This window comes from Oncorhynchus mykiss, chromosome 9 (genome assembly GCF_013265735.2).
Source record: "Oncorhynchus mykiss isolate Arlee chromosome 9, USDA_OmykA_1.1, whole genome shotgun sequence".
NCBI classification, from domain to species: Eukaryota; Metazoa; Chordata; class Actinopteri; order Salmoniformes; family Salmonidae; genus Oncorhynchus; species Oncorhynchus mykiss.
This window is the reverse complement of record NC_048573.1, coordinates 47081099-47096451: the sequence shown is the minus strand read 5'-3', so window position 1 is coordinate 47096451 and position 15353 is coordinate 47081099. Positions and strand designations below refer to the sequence as shown.

At 48.4% G+C, this 15353-nt stretch overlaps 1 protein-coding gene across 5 annotated transcripts in view; it reads right to left on the bottom strand.

Annotated features, from left to right (window-relative positions):
• Nucleotides 1-1050: 1050 nt before the first annotated feature.
• Nucleotides 1051-15353, bottom strand: part of LOC110532233 (sterile alpha motif domain-containing protein 11) — a 93260-nt gene continuing 78957 nt past the window's right edge. For 4 of the 5 annotated variants that reach the window (XM_036988164.1, XM_036988163.1, XM_036988167.1 and 1 more), the window contains exons 8-13: nt 7019-7134; nt 6318-6396; nt 5377-6143; nt 3713-3843; nt 3183-3293; nt 1051-2683 (exon numbers count right to left, since the gene is read on the bottom strand). In XM_036988164.1, the coding sequence (XP_036844059.1) occupies nt 2426-2683; nt 3183-3293; nt 3713-3843; nt 5377-6143; nt 6318-6396; nt 7019-7134 (1462 nt within the window). In that variant the 3' untranslated portion in view covers nt 1051-2425. The remainder of the gene's footprint in view (nt 2684-3182; nt 3294-3712; nt 3844-5376; nt 6144-6317; nt 6397-7018; nt 7135-15353) is intronic. The other variant, XM_036988165.1, reaches the window with a different exon arrangement.

Below are 15353 nucleotides of genomic sequence, written 5' to 3'. Positions count from 1 at the left end.
ATGCTGGGCAAAAGGCCATTTTAAAACCGTCCGACGACTCCTGCTATGTCTACAGACAATCCCCCAAACAAACAAATACGGACTCTTGGAGAATGAGTGCACATCTGGTAAATACTTGATTATAGATTATGTCAGTCAGTCAGGTAGTTGTCTGCCGGCAGATACTTTTATTCAAGTAACGTTCAAGGGCTCTGGCTACTATTGATAAGCCAGCTAGAAGGATGAAATAAGAAGCCAATGTTAAACGGAGCCTACCTCAGCAGGAGTAAAAAATACACTACTAAGTTCTGATAACTTTGCTTTACAGAGAGCAGGCTACTGAGACAGGTAGTGATGTAGCGCTCAGTGGTGAGGCTAAGGCAGGCTGCAATGCATGGAGGAGGAAGCAGAGGAGGCCGAGGGGGAAAGAAAGCAAGCAGAGGTTAGTACAGTGGTTTTCAAACTTGGGATCGGGGCCCCATGTGGGGTACCCTGAGAACACCTGTACTAATCTTATCAAACATGTTAGGAATGAACTAAAACAAACAAAAAAAAACGATATGTTTCAATGAACATCTCCACATGGCCTATATTCCCTATGGTCCTACATTAAAATACACCCCCAAAAAATGCAAACTCTACAGTTTTAAAAATGTCAAATGTTTTTGTTTCGTCACTGCTGCTATGTGTCAGTGTAAATCATTTCTCATATTTCTCCCCATTCAGGGGTATGACGTTACTGTTGTATAGATAATAGGCTATGTGTTGAACTTATAGCCACCAAGGTGACAATGGCTGGGGTCATTTTTGTTTGTAATTACTGTTCTCCAAATATAATTTAAATTGAAAAAAAAGAAACTGGTTATGGCCCTGGGGGTAGTCATTTAAAAATCATGTTAAACACTATTATTGCACAGTCCATGCAACTTATTATGTGACTTAAGCACATTTCTAACTCCTGAACTTATTTAGGCTTGCCATAACAAAAGGGTTGAAAACTTATTGACTTGACATTTCAGCTTTTCATTTTTAATTAATTTGTAAACATAGTTCCACTTTGACATTAGGGGGTATTGTGTGTAGATCAGTGACACAAAATCTAAATTGAATCCCTTTTAAATTCAGGCTGTAACACAACAAAATACTTAAAAAGTCAAGGGGTGTAAATACTTTCGGAAGGCACTGTACATCAAAAGTCCTAATAAATATTATTCCCTCATATTAATCTGCTGAAGTAGCATTCAAGATTGGGGCTTTCTTTTAATAATATACAATTTGGAGAAAATAAAACGGCCAACAAAAACGTCCGTAAGAAAAGTACCACCAAAAGTTAAGCGAGTCACATTTTGCTCAGTCACAAAGAAAACGTTATTCGTGCAACTACATTTAATGAACCCCCGAAACACATCTGCAACCTTCTTTCCATCATAAGCATCATTCTGTACAATTCAGCGTGTTTGTATCTCCCACAGTAGTTAACAGGATTTTCCAATGACATTAGCTCTATGAGCCGTTTCGTCACCATCCCATATCAGTAACATTTGGCCCTTTTTTATCAGGGCGTGTCAGAGAAACAACTCAGCGTAGACTGTTGGCTTCTGGGCACAACACTGTGTTGTGTGCCTTTGTCACCTTTCAAAGAGTCCCCCTTTGTCTCTTAAAGACAGTTATATGGTACCTGGCCCACTGTTCTCCTTAATATACCACACCTCCCTAAGACTACACATTTTTTCCCACAAAGCAAAAACAAAACAAAATAAAACACCAGAAACAAACATGAAATATCGTCCTGATTCCACACATCCGGTAATCTTTGGTTTTGGACTGTGGAATGCATAGTTGCAATAATGAGGGGGGTTTTGAGTCCTTTCGCTCCAGCCTCCGGAATTCTCAGTTCCTCTGAGCTGTTTGGGCTCCTGAGACTGGGAGTGGGGAGAAAAGTGAGTGAGAGAAAAGAGGGAAGAGGCGTCTTCCTTTTAAGTGCTGGGCGCCGCCGGGTGTGTTGTGGAGCAGAGAGAGCGAGAGGGGGGTGGGGGGGGGGCTTCCTTCAGCCCAGGAAGGAATAGTTTCCGTTAGCGTCTGTCTGTCTCACTCAGAAGAATGTCGTAGTTGTGGCGCTTCGCTCTTTTTTTTGGCAATCTGACTGAGACCAGCTGTCTGCTCCCTCCCTCTCTTTCTCGTTCTCTCTTTCTCTCTCTCCCTCTGTCGCTTCATGACGTCTCTCGCTCCAGCTCACTGTCGGTCACGTCTTTGGATTCTGCTTGGCTACAGCCACAGTGGAACTTGAAGTTGAAGTCTGTTCAGTTCATTTTCTTTAGTTGTAGTTTTTTGATATTTTACATGAAATGGGGACAGTTCTATGTCTGTTACATGGGGTTTCTCTGAACCCTCTCTACACCCCTCCTCCTCCTCTACAGTTCATGCTCCCTGTGCAGCCTGTTGAGTCCTAGGAGGGCGTCTTGGCCCCCTCGTAGACCCCTGATGCGGAGCCGTTCTCCTGCTTGGGGGAGGAGTGACATGGGGGCGGAGGGCCGCTGTAGGGAGAGGAGCTGCTGCTGGCGACGGAGGGGGGTCGCAGTGGGACCGCCAGAAGGGTGTCGGACAGAAGGGGGTCCCTGTCCGGGGGACGCAGGGCAGATGGCGGCACCGGGAGTGCCAGCGGGAAGCTGGTCATGTAGAAGAGTCTGCCAACGCGCCGCGCCACCTGAGAGGGAGAGAGCGAATGCCACATGCCAAAGTTAGAGCCGCTCAGCTCACCATGTCACAAGCCGCGTCGCAAATGGCACCCTATTCCTTATATTGTGGCCTACTTATAACCAGAGCCCATAGGACGTAGAAGCCCAAAAGTAGTGCACTATGTAGGGAAGACGGTACCGTTTGGGAAGCAGCCTAGTGTTCTACTGTACCACCAGCCTGAGAGAGAGGAGAGGGGTAAGGGCTATGGTACGGTATGCCTGACAATCTGTGTTCTGACAAATGGACTCACTTTTAGGGGCTACACTATCTATCTGCTTTGGTTAACTCTATGACACACTACTAGCTTCCAGCACTCACTAACACACACACACACGCACACACGCACACACACACACACTTGAGGTTTACTCACACAAGAACAGTCTACACATACACGCACATTTGGACTTTGGGGCTGCACACACACCACACACTTCTGCAGTGTGTTGCCATTCAGTGGTGTGTACCTGAGAGCGTATCTTGAGCGCAGGGCCCAGCTTCAGTCCCATGGTGTTGAGCAGGTGCTCCTCTGTGAGCAGCGGGAGTGTCTCTCCGTCGATGGCCTGCTCCCGAAACACCTTCAGGAGAGACACAGCCACTTCAGCCAGGGCCCAGACAGACACACACACATGCAATCACCCGCTCACTCATACACTCACCAGCACTCATATACACACACACACATACACACACACACACAAACCCACACTCATACACACACGCTCACAGAGCTTGAACCAACACTCACACCACTCTCATTTCCAACAGTGACGTGTGTGTGTATGAGTGTGTATAACATTGAGCGGGCCGTGGTGCTGTGAGAGATAACAGTGGTGTTATAGCTATATAATTAAATAGTAGTTAAACTTCTGATTGAGGTGACAAAATATACTCTACCCTACTCTTCCACCAGCCCGCCCTGACCGCTCTCTCCCCCTGTCTCTCTCTTTCTCTGGTTGAAAGTGTGGATAAACCAGAATCCTGATCTGGTTCTTACCTGTGTGTACTCCGCACAGCCGGCCAGGCCTCCCACAAAACCACACACCTCCTCCACACTCCACTTGCTTATGTCCTCCACCGGGGGCGCCGCAGAGTCCTCACTGTCCATTAACAGACCTCCCATACCGCCTGGGTGAGGAAGAGGGGGAAAGGGGTTGTAAATCACCAAGTCTTATTATTAATGAAAATGAGCGTTCCCTATTGAACAAGTTCCAGTAGTTCTCTCCTTGTTTCTATCAGGTTTCTTCCGTTAGGTGCCTATTGAACACTACCCAGAACAGACCTTGACAAACAGCTAACATATACCCAACAGTGCTTCTCCCTTTCTTTCTCAATATCTAATTCTCTTTCACGCACAAACTTTTTCTCTCTCCCGCTGACTCTCTCTTTGTCCTGGTGGCTGTTTGGCAATTGTGTGAATAGACGTAATATTTAATTGCATTTAAGAATGTGATTCTTTATCTCATGTTTAAAAGTGTACTTCATCCATGTTTTCTGTTTCTCACTATTGTTGTGCCCCTCCCCCTCTCCCTCCATATGGTTGTGGTGATAACCCCATGTGTATAAGGGTCAGTGGCAGGGCCCCTTCCAGAGGGAGGTCTCCACGCTCATTACTTTCATGTGCCTGCCCAGGGCCGTGAGAGTGTGTGTTAGTGTGTGCCTGTGTGCGTGCGTGTACGTGAGAGTGAGTGTGTGTGTGCTAGTGTGTGCTAGTGTGTGCGTGCGTGCGTGTGTGCGCGTGTGTGCGTGTGCGTGTGTGTGTGTGTGTGTGTGTGTGTGTGTGTGTGTGTGTGTGTGTGTGCGTGTGCGTGTGCGTGTGCGTGTGCGTGTGTGTTTTGGCCCCCACTGTGAACCTGGCCATTTTGCATCTGGTTCCCTAAGCAGTTTCTGTCTGTGTTTTCAAACGTTCTCTTTATTTAATGACAGTCATTATACATAGGCAACTAAAACCAGGTATCTAATTAACCTAAAAAGATTTGCTCTAGGGTCAAGGTGCAATTCTGTGTGTATTTGCAAGTTTAAGCTACAGTGAATTCAAATGGGACAGTCTGCAATACTACATAAAAGTGAAATCCCCTTAACCAGGGGTTCCCAAACTCTTTTTCTCTGTGGACCGGCATGTAAACCTGAAATATTATTATAATAATATGTTTTGCGGACCGGTGGATAGAGGGGGGGGTGTGAGCTTGTGGCTTATTTTGGGTATTACCGGCCCCCAGCTCAAACCCGACCAAGAACAAGCTCATTTACGGTATTTCTTCTGATTTCATAGGGTGCGTTGGTAGGCTGCAAACAGACAGTGGCACTACTTTTCATCTGGTATGCAATCCAAATTGCTATCTAGCAAGCAACCTTCACTTTGGGACTGCTCACAAAATGACTGGGGAAACATGTTGTTCAGTACAAACCAAACTGAACGCATCCCTGCCTTCATAGCACCACAACAAGACCACTTATGCTGTTTGGACAATCACTAAGATTGCATTTGGCTGTTATCGTTGCATAACACTTCTCTCGGGTGCAGCAGTTGTAACGCCTGTTGAGATTGGCTGGTAGCATGGCTAGCCAAATAGCATTTACAGCTTGCAGTTGGGAGTGACTTCTAAGTATCATACAGTTGATTGGTGACAGTGTTATGATGCATGTGTATGTGTTACTCACCAGTGTGGAAGTAGGGGCTTGTGTAGGGAAATCCAAAGGGCAGCGACTGGCCGTGGAGCCCTGGCAGCGGAGGCATGGCGCCAGGTGGAAAGTGGTACTTGACATCGCTCTTGCCCAGCCCCGGGGTGAAGAGGTGATGACCGGGTGGTGAATCTGCACCCGCCGAGCTACAGGGGGCACTAAGCCGACCCGAGCCCTCGCCCGCCTCTTTGGCACCGTCACACCCCCCCTTCCCGCCGCTCTCTTTCCCCCTGTCCCTGTGAAGCCCATGCCAGTCGGCTGCCTTGGCAAACAATCCCTCATGCCTATCCTCGCCCATCTCCGTCTCGCTATCCGAGTCCTTCATTTCTTCATCCTGCCCATCTGCATCTCCGTCCCTCCCTCGGCCCTCCCTCTCTTGGTGGTCTCCCCCCCTGGGTTGCTGGGGGCCTTTCCGTGAGCCCCCCTTACTCAATCCGGCCCCAGCCCCGGAGCCTTGTCCCTGGGTATCTTTGGGCGTTGTGGACCCCGAGGGCCCCTGGTGGTTGAGGGAGAGTAAAGGGGTGCTGGTGTGTCGGAGCATCAGCATGGCGTTTTGGCGTCGGCTGAGCTCCTCGTGGAGGGGGTGTCCCTCGGGCAGGTGGTGGAGACTGCGCAGGGCGGGATGGTCCGGAGGGAGGCCATGGGGTAGGCCCATGGGGTCAGACCCCCCCAACGCACGCTGCTGCTGCTGCCTGTGGAGACTCTCCAGCTCCTTGTGTCTGAGCAGTTCTGCTGACATCTCCAACCTGGGACCGGACATAGAGAAGAGAGGTTAGGGCTGGTGGTACCACACACACACTATACGCGGAATGTTACGATACAGACACACTACTACAGCATTAACATCACACACACACCCCGTCACAGCACTGACAGCCACACATACACATGCACCACAACATTAGAAGACAAAGACAAACCTGGCCAAGTTCTGCTTCCGAAGCATTTCCTGTTGCCGGGCAAACATTTCAGCTTGGGCAGGCTGGAGGAAACCATAGCCTGAGGAAAACACACACACAGAAAACACACATCGATAAGCACACACCCCAATTAAGAGATTTCTGACATACAGTTTACATGGAGTATTCAAATGCAATGACCCCCTGTGTAATATCAATGCCTCACAAAGAATCTGATGTTTACCAAGAAAATTACATTATTTAAAACATAAATGTTAGGATTGATTCATGATTCTCAATCAAGACGGTCAATAGGCACAGTCATTCCATAGAAAATGTCCCAGTTTTGGTGGGAATACAACTAATGTCTACCATAAGCCAATTGTGGTTCTGGTTTTCATTAGCATCTAACTCGCCATTAATAAGTGCAAGCTGTGGTTAGCCTGCTAGCATTAGCATCTAATTTATCATTAGGTGTAGGCCCCATATTCATTTCTGTAGTTAGCCTGCTAGCATTAGCATCACATTTTTTTCATTAGGTGTAGGCCCCATATTCATTTCTGTAGTTGGCCTGCTAGCATTAGCATCTAATTTATCATTAGGTGTCGGCCCCATATTAATTTCGGTAGTTAGCCTGCTAGCATTAGCATCACATTTTTCATTAGGTGTAGGCCCCATATTCATTTCTGTAGTTAGCCTGCTAGTGTAAGCATCTGATTTACCGGGGGACTGGCACAGGGAGGAGGGCATGGCCAAGAAGGGGGGCCGCAGGTGGGGTCCCAATGTGATGTGAGGGCCGTTCTGGGTGGACAGCAGAGGAGGAGGATGGGACATCTCCCTGCGGACACACAAACAAAAACACACAACATTAAAACCAACAGAAATTAACAGTAAAAACTATAAACCGTCAAACAAATTTCTGGGATTTTTTCATTGGAATACTCTGCTATTACTTTCACGTTAAGTGCACACATTCAGGCAGATTATGGAACAGTTCGTCAGGCCTAGAACCCTGAGAAATAATGAGAGCAGACTTATTCGTAGGCTGGGCTGGCTAGTTGGTTTCGTAACAGTACTATACAGTATATTAGAAAGCACTGAGTATAAAACTGGTTTGAGGTGAAAACCTGTATGTACTACAGTGGGTCTCCAGGACCCGGTTTGTGGTGTGTTTTGGTGACTGGCGCTGGCCACGCACACACACATGCATACTCACCCTTACACACACATGCACACACACATAATGAGGGCTGACTACACAATGGGAGTGTGTCAGGCTCCGACAGCTGGGGCGGCCCCTGCGTCTCGACCGGGGCCACGGGCTGAAGGACCTTCTAATTAACACTAATCCTCCTCTCTTCTCTCTTTTTTTCCCGCCCCTCCCTCTCTCTCCCTCTCCGGGCCGCATTGAGCGATTGAAAAGGCGGCCGTGTCCTGCAAACCCTATTTATGAAAAGGCCTCTCTATTATGTGCTTCTCCTTTTGTCCTTGTTCTGAGCAAAGAAAAGCTCCTCTCTCTTTCTCTCGCTGCTCTGTCAATCGTCCCAAAGGGGCAGGGGAGACAGGGGAATTTGATGTAAGAGGAAAAATGTGCGGTTGGTGAAGGGTTGGAGAGGAAGAGACATAAGAATCTGTTCTTCAGCTTGGTGTGTTTCAGGGAGCATGTGGAAGTGTCACTGGGTACGGGGGTGTGTGGTGATCTGTTGATTGTCTATGTGTCTTCTGGCAAAACCATTTAGGCCTTTTCCTGCACATACACACACACACTTTCTCTCTCAATCGTGCAATTGGGCTAAATAGCATCGGTTTGCTGCTTTGGAGATATGCAGCACACATAAGGACATCATGATGGTGAATACAGACAAATTACACCATATTTGCATGGGACCACAGCTATGGGTTTGGAACATTTGTGTTGAAAATCAACTAGCGCCTACATGTCTCTGTCCTTACACATACAGCAGAGAGAGAGAAAGAAATACAGAGAGAAAGAGAGAGAGAAGGGGAGGGAGAAAGAGAGACAGGGAGGGAGAGAGGGAAAGAGAGAGAGAGAGAGAGAGAGAGAGAGAGAGAGAGAGAGAGAGAGGAAGAGAGAGGGGGAGGGAGGGAGAGAGAGAGAGGGAGGGAGAGAGAGAGGGAAAGAGAGAGAGAGAGAGAGAGAGAGAGGAAGAGAGAGAGGGGGGGAGAGAGAGAGAGAAGGAACGAGAGAGGGAGTGAGAGATAGAGAGAGAGACAGGGAGGGAGAGAGGGAAAGAGAGAGAGAGAAGGGGAGGGAGAAAGAGAGACAGGGAGGGAGAGAGGGAAAGAGAGAGAGAGAGAGAGAGAGAGAGAGAGAGAGAGAGAGAGAGAGAGAGAGAGGAAGAGAGGGGGGGAGGGAGGGAGAGAGAGAGAGGGAGGGAGAGAGAGAGGGAAAGAGAGAGAGAGAGAGAGAGAGGAAGAGAGAGAGGGGGGGAGAGAGAGAGAGAAGGAACGAGAGAGGGAGTGAGAGATAGAGAGAGAGACAGGGAGGGAGAGAGGGAAAGAGAGAGAGAGAAGGGGAGGGAGAAAGAGAGACAGGGAGGGAGAGAGGGAAAGAGAGAGAGAGAGAGGAAGAGAGAGAGGGGGGGAGAGAGAGGCAGGGAGAGAGAGAGAGAAGGAACGAGAGAGGGAGAGAGAGAAACGGAGGTGGGTGGGTGGTGAGAACCATTTATTGATCGGCGGCCCGTCGCTAAAATGTTCATGCAAATCGTATAACCGCTCTCTCCGGCGGTGCCTCGCACTCTGGTGGCAGCTCCAATTAATCTTGGGGAAGGGCCGGGGCCGTGTGACCCTGTGGCCCACTAGCCAGGGCCCCGCCGCTGCTTATGTAATTACACCGCCCAGTTTGTAATCACCTGGCCTAATCCCTCGGGGCTAGCAATTAGACTGGGCCGCGCCGCTGTGCTACGGCCACAGTAGACTAGGGCCCCTGTATGCCAAACCTCCATTCATTTCACCCCCTCCCTGTGTCGCCTAGCCTAGCCTAGCATTAGCGCTAGCCTGCAGATGAATAACGGTCAATTAAAGCTGCATGACTGAGGCCACCAGGCGTCCGCTACACCATAATTAGGCCTAATCACAATGTGGAAGGAAAGGGGAGAGACTGAGGGAGGGAGCGAGACAGAGGGAGAAGGGTGGGGGAGAGAGGGCGCCAGATGTGTTCTCTCTCCTTTTATAGGAAGCAATTTGGGGGGAAGGTGGCGGCTACACAACATGACCAAAAGTATGTGGACACCTGCTCGTCCAACATCTCATTCCAAACCATGGTCATTGATATTGAGTTGGTCCCTCATTTGCTGCCATAACAGCCTCCACTCTTCTGTGAAGGCTTTCCACTAAATATTGGAACATTCAGCCACAAGAGCATTAGTCAGGTCAGGCACTGATGTTGGGATATTAGGCCTGGCTTGCAGTCGGTGTTCCAATTCATCCCAAAGGTGTTCAGTGGGGTTGAGGTCAGGGCTCTATTCAGGCCAGTCAAGTTATTCCACACCAACCTCAACAAACCATTCTGTATGGACCTCACTTTGTGCACGGGGGCATTTTCATGCTGAAATAGGAAAGGGCCTTCCCTAAACTGTTGCCACAATGCTGAAAGCACAGAATTGTCTAGAATGTTATTGTATGCGGGGACTAGCCCGAATCATGAAAAACAGCCCCAGATGATTATTCCTCCTCCACCAAACTTTACAGTTGGCACTATGCATTGGGGCAGGTAGCGTTCTCCTGGCATCCGCCAAACAGAGGAGAGACGATTTTTATGCACTACGCATTTCAGCACTCGGCGGTCCCGTTCTGTGAACTTGTGTGGCCTACCACTTCGCAGCTGAGCCGTTGTTGCTTCTAGACATTTCTACTTCACAATAACAGCACTTACAGTTGACCGGGGCAGCTCTAGCAGGGCAGAAATTTGACAAATTGACTTGTTGGAAAGGTGGCATCCTATGACGATGCCGCGTTGAAAGTCACTGAGCTCTTCAGTAAGGCCATTCTATTGCCAATGTTTGTCTATGGAGATTGCATCCCCGTGTGCTGAATTTTATACACCTGTCAGCAATGGGTGTGGCTGAAATAGCCAAATCCGCTAATTTAAAGGGGTGTCAACATACTTTTATATATATATATATATATATAATGTATTAACCAGTTTGCTCGGCCTGTCTGTGTAGTTTACTGTGCATTCTATTAAGTGCCTTACAAACTCCCATATGACCAACCAATATGTTCCTTATTTTATCAACAATGTATACACCGAGTGCACAAAACATTAAGAACACCTTCCTAATATTGAGTTGGATGTCTTTTGGGTGGTGGATTTAAAACTTCTTCACGATCGGTGTCCCTTCCACGGGACGGTTGAGCTAACGTAGGCTAATGTGATTAGCATGAGGTTGTAAGTAACGAGAACATTTCCCAGGACATAGACATATCTGATATTGGCAGAAAGCTTAAATTATTGTTAATCTAACTGCACTGTCCAATTTACAGTAGCTATTACCGTGAAATAATACCATTCTATTGTTTGAGGAGAGTGCACAATTTTGAACATGAAAAGTTATTAACAAACAAACTAGGCACATTTGGGCAGTCTTGATACAACATTTTTAACATAAATTCAATGGTTCATTGGATTTATTAAAACGTAGACTGATCCAATGAACCATTGCATTTCTGTTCAAAACACTTTAAATGTTTATATATTTGTTCACAAACATTTAACAACACAGCATTTTGCACAGACTTTCACAGTCACAGATCACAATATTACATTAAACAATGTCGCTCTCTTCAATGTACGTCTCTCTCTAGCTAGCACTAGTAACATCCCAAGTCTCTCTCTCTCGCTCTCTCTCTCTCTGTCTCACTTTCTCGCTTTATCTGTCTCTTTCCTTCTCTCCCCACCCTCTCTCTTTCTTTTTCTCTTCCCGCCTGCAGAGAGGCCAGGGGCTCCTGGGGATTCACTCATGTGTGACGACCTGTCAGAGTGGCGACAGCGGCCCCTTCCCACAGCGGGACAGTGTGTGTGTGTGTGTGTGCATGTGTGCATATTAGTTTGTTTAATAGTAAATGGCTGCATACTGTGTGCATCTGTGTGTGTGTGTGCACGCATGCGTGTGTGTGTGTGTGTGACAGGGCTGTCCTTAATGACGGGAGCGTGGGGGGATTAGGAGCGCCGCGCGGCCGCCTTCGGCTCTCGCTCCACGGAAACACATTTACACAGGAAGCTCATTAAAATGGATGAGGCTTCCCCTCTCTCTCACTCCTTCTCCATCTCTCTGTTTCTCTCGCTGCTTCTCTCACGCTCTCTCTCTCTCTCTGCTCCTCTCTCCATCTTGCTCCTTCTCTTTATCCTTCTCTTCCTCTCAAATGCTCCTTCTCTCTTTCTATCTCTTTCCCTGTCTCTCCTCTCTATCCTATTGCCTTTCTCCTATCTTCTTTTCCCTGTCCCTCGCTTCCCCAACCTCATTCTCTTCTTTTCCTCCATCTCTCTCCCTCTACCTTTCTATACCACCATCTCTCTCCCTCTACCTTTCTATACCACCATCTCTCTCCCTCTCCTCTACCTTTCTATACCACCATCTCTCTCCCTCTACCTTTCTATACCACCATCTCTCTCCCTCTCATCTACCTTTCTATACCACCATCTCTCTCCCTCTCCTCTACCTTTCTATACCACCATCTCTCTCCCTCTACCTTTCTATACCACCATCTCTCTCCCTCTCCTCTACCTTTCTATACCACCATCTCTCTCCCTCTCCTCTACCTTTCTATACCACCATCTCTCTCCCTCTCCTCTACCTTTCTATACCACCATCTCTCTCCCCCTCCTCTACCTTTCTATACCACCATCTCTCTCCCTCTACCTTTCTATACCACCATCTCTCTCCCTCTCCTCTACCTTTCTATACCACCATCTCTCTCCCTCTACCTTTTTATACCACCATCTCTCTCCCTCTCCTCTACCTTTCTATACCACCATCTCTCTCCCCCCTACCTTTCTATACCACCATCGCTCTCCCCCTCCTCTACCTTTCTATACCACCATCTCTCTCCCCCTCCTCTACTTTTCTATACCACCATCTCTCTCCCTCTCCTCTACCTTTCTATACCACCATCTCTCTCCCCTCCTCTACCTTTCTATACCACCATCTCTCTCCCTCTACCTTTCTATACCACCATCTCTCTCCCTCTACCTTTCTATACCACCATCTCTCTCCTCCTCCTCTGCCTTTCTATACCACCATCTCTCTCCCTCTCCTCTACCTTTCTATACCACCATCTCTCTCCCCCTCCTCTACCTTTCTATACCACCATCTCTCTCCCCCTACCTTTCTATACCACCATCTCTCTCCCTCTCCTCTACCTTTCTTTACCACCATCTCTCTCCCTCTCCTCTACCTTTCTATACCACCATCTCTCTCCCCTCCTCTACCTTTCTATACCACCATCTCTCTCCCCTCCTCTACCTTTCTATACCACCATCTCTCTCCCTCTCCTCTACCTTTCTATACCACCATCTCTCTCCCCTCCTCTACCTTTCTTTACCACCATCTCTCTCCCTTTCTATATGTCTTTCTCCTCTCCTTCTCCTCTCCCCTTATCCCTTCAAGTGTCTCCACCCATGTCAAACACGGGAATTGCCCTGCCGATAGCAAGTCTAAACTTGTGTCCCAAATGGCACCCTATTCCCATAGGGGCTCTGGTCAAAGGTAGTGCACTATATAGAGAATAGGGTGCCATTTTGGACAAAGACCAGACAAATGGGAAAGCCAGGCTCTAAGACTATCGACCCGTCTAATGATTTGTTTTTAACAATGGGCCCTAATGGGCCTCAGATAATCAATGATGGGGGGTCGATGGAAAGGTGAGATGCCTAGAGGGATGGCTTTGGTCTCCTCTCCTCTTTATCTATTGAATTGTAATGAGAGAGAAAGATTTAAAGAGAAGTGGAAGAGTATGGAAGATGAAGAGAGGGAGAGAGAGATAGAGAGGGAGGGGGAGAGAGATAGAAAGGAGGGAAGTGGGATGGATGGAGGGAGAGGGAGGGAGAGCGAGGAATGAATGGATGGAGGGAAAGAAAGAGAGAGAGGAAGGAAGGAAGAGAGAGAGGGATTGATAGAGGGTAAATGGATGGATGGAGGTAGAGAAGTGCAGAGGGCTAGTTAACATCCCCCGGTCCTGTGTGGCTAATTACTCTCTATGCTGGCGGAGAACCGCCGCGACTCACTGACTACAGCTACACTGCTGGGCCACACACACACACACACACACACACACACACACACACACACACACACACACACACACACACACACACACACACACACACACACACACACACACACACACACACACACACACACACACACACACACACACAGTCTACACACATACGCATGCACTCACGTACACCGTCTTCAAACACACATACACACACATTGCACAAATACACACACACACATAGGTCTCTAGGCTTAGAAATAGAACCCGTACAACCACCACCTCCCTCACACACACACCCTTCCTTGGGCCGCTCCGTTTCCTGCTTAATTCACCCCCCCCCCCCACACACACACACACACTTCCACTGCGCCCCCCTGCCGCCGCCCCGCCGGCCCATTATCGATCGCCCGCCTCTCCCCGCGCCACATAAATAATCGACAAGCAATTACCCGCCCACTCCCGCTGCCCCTGGCTTTGTTTGGGAGCCACAGCAGCCAGCGCCGGTGAAGAGGGGGGAAGGAGGAGGGGAAGAGGAGGAGGAGGAGGAGGAGGAGGAGAGGGTTGCAGCAATGATTTTTAGTGGGGTCCTAGTTCAGCCACATATACACACACACACACAAACGTATAGGCTACACACATGCATGCACACAAACACAAACAGCCCCCACTCCCCCAAACACACACACACACACAGTATATTGTACAGTAAAATACCAACATCAGATCCAAGCGAAGGGGAAAGAGGAGGATGGAGAGAGAGAGGAGGATGGAGAGAGGAGGATGGAGAGAGAGGAGGATGGAAAGAGAGGAGGATGGAGAGAGAGGAGGATGTAGAAAGAGGGGATGTAGAGAGAGGAGGATGTAGAGAGAGGAGGATGTAGAGAGAGGAGGATGGAGAGAAATGGGGATGTAGAGAGAGGGGGATGTAGAGAGAGGGGGATGTAGAGAGAGGGGGATGTAGAGAGAGGAGGATGTAGAAAGAGGGGGATGTAGAGAGAGGAGGATGTAGAGAGAGGGGGATGTAGAGAGAGGGGGATGTAGAGAGAGGAGGATGTAGAGAGAGGAGGATGTAGAGAGAGGAGGATGTAGAGAGAGGAGGATGTAGAGAGAGGGGGATGTAGAGAGAGGGGGATGTAGAGAGAGGGGGATGTAGAGAGAGGAGGATGTAGAGAGAGGAGGATGTAGAGAGAGGAGGATGTAGAGAGAGGAGGATGTAGAGAGAGGGGGATGTAGAGAGAGGGGGATGTAGAGAGAGGGGGATGTAGAGAGAGGAGGATGTAGAGAGAGGGGGATGTAGAGAGAGGGGGATGTAGAGAGAGGGGGATGTAGAGAGAGGGGGATGTAGAGAGAGGAGGATGTAGAGAGAGGGGGAAGGGATGCAACGTTGATAATGCAAACTAGCACAGCCTATTGACTTTCACTTTCCTTCCCCTCTTTTCACAATTTGTGTTATTTTTTTATTCCCTCTCTTTATTGCAGGGTTCAGTTGTGTGTCTCAGGAGGAGTTAAGATATGCAAGAAAAACATGTTGATGACACACTTGGAACGATGAACACAAGTGTGTAACAGTACAAATATAAGCACCCCGAACTTTCGTTTGAGAAGTGGGGGGGTCCCCATTTTATTTGTATTTATATATATATGAAATTATACAAATAAAATGGTGACCCCCCCACTTGGAGGCGTCCGCATGGTCCTAAAGCACACCGTCGCCTGGTTGTGTATCCCATTCCAATGATAAAACTAGGGGAGGAATGCCATTTCAGATTGTCACCCCCGTCCCCAGTAAAAGCTGTGCCCCTGCACACACACATG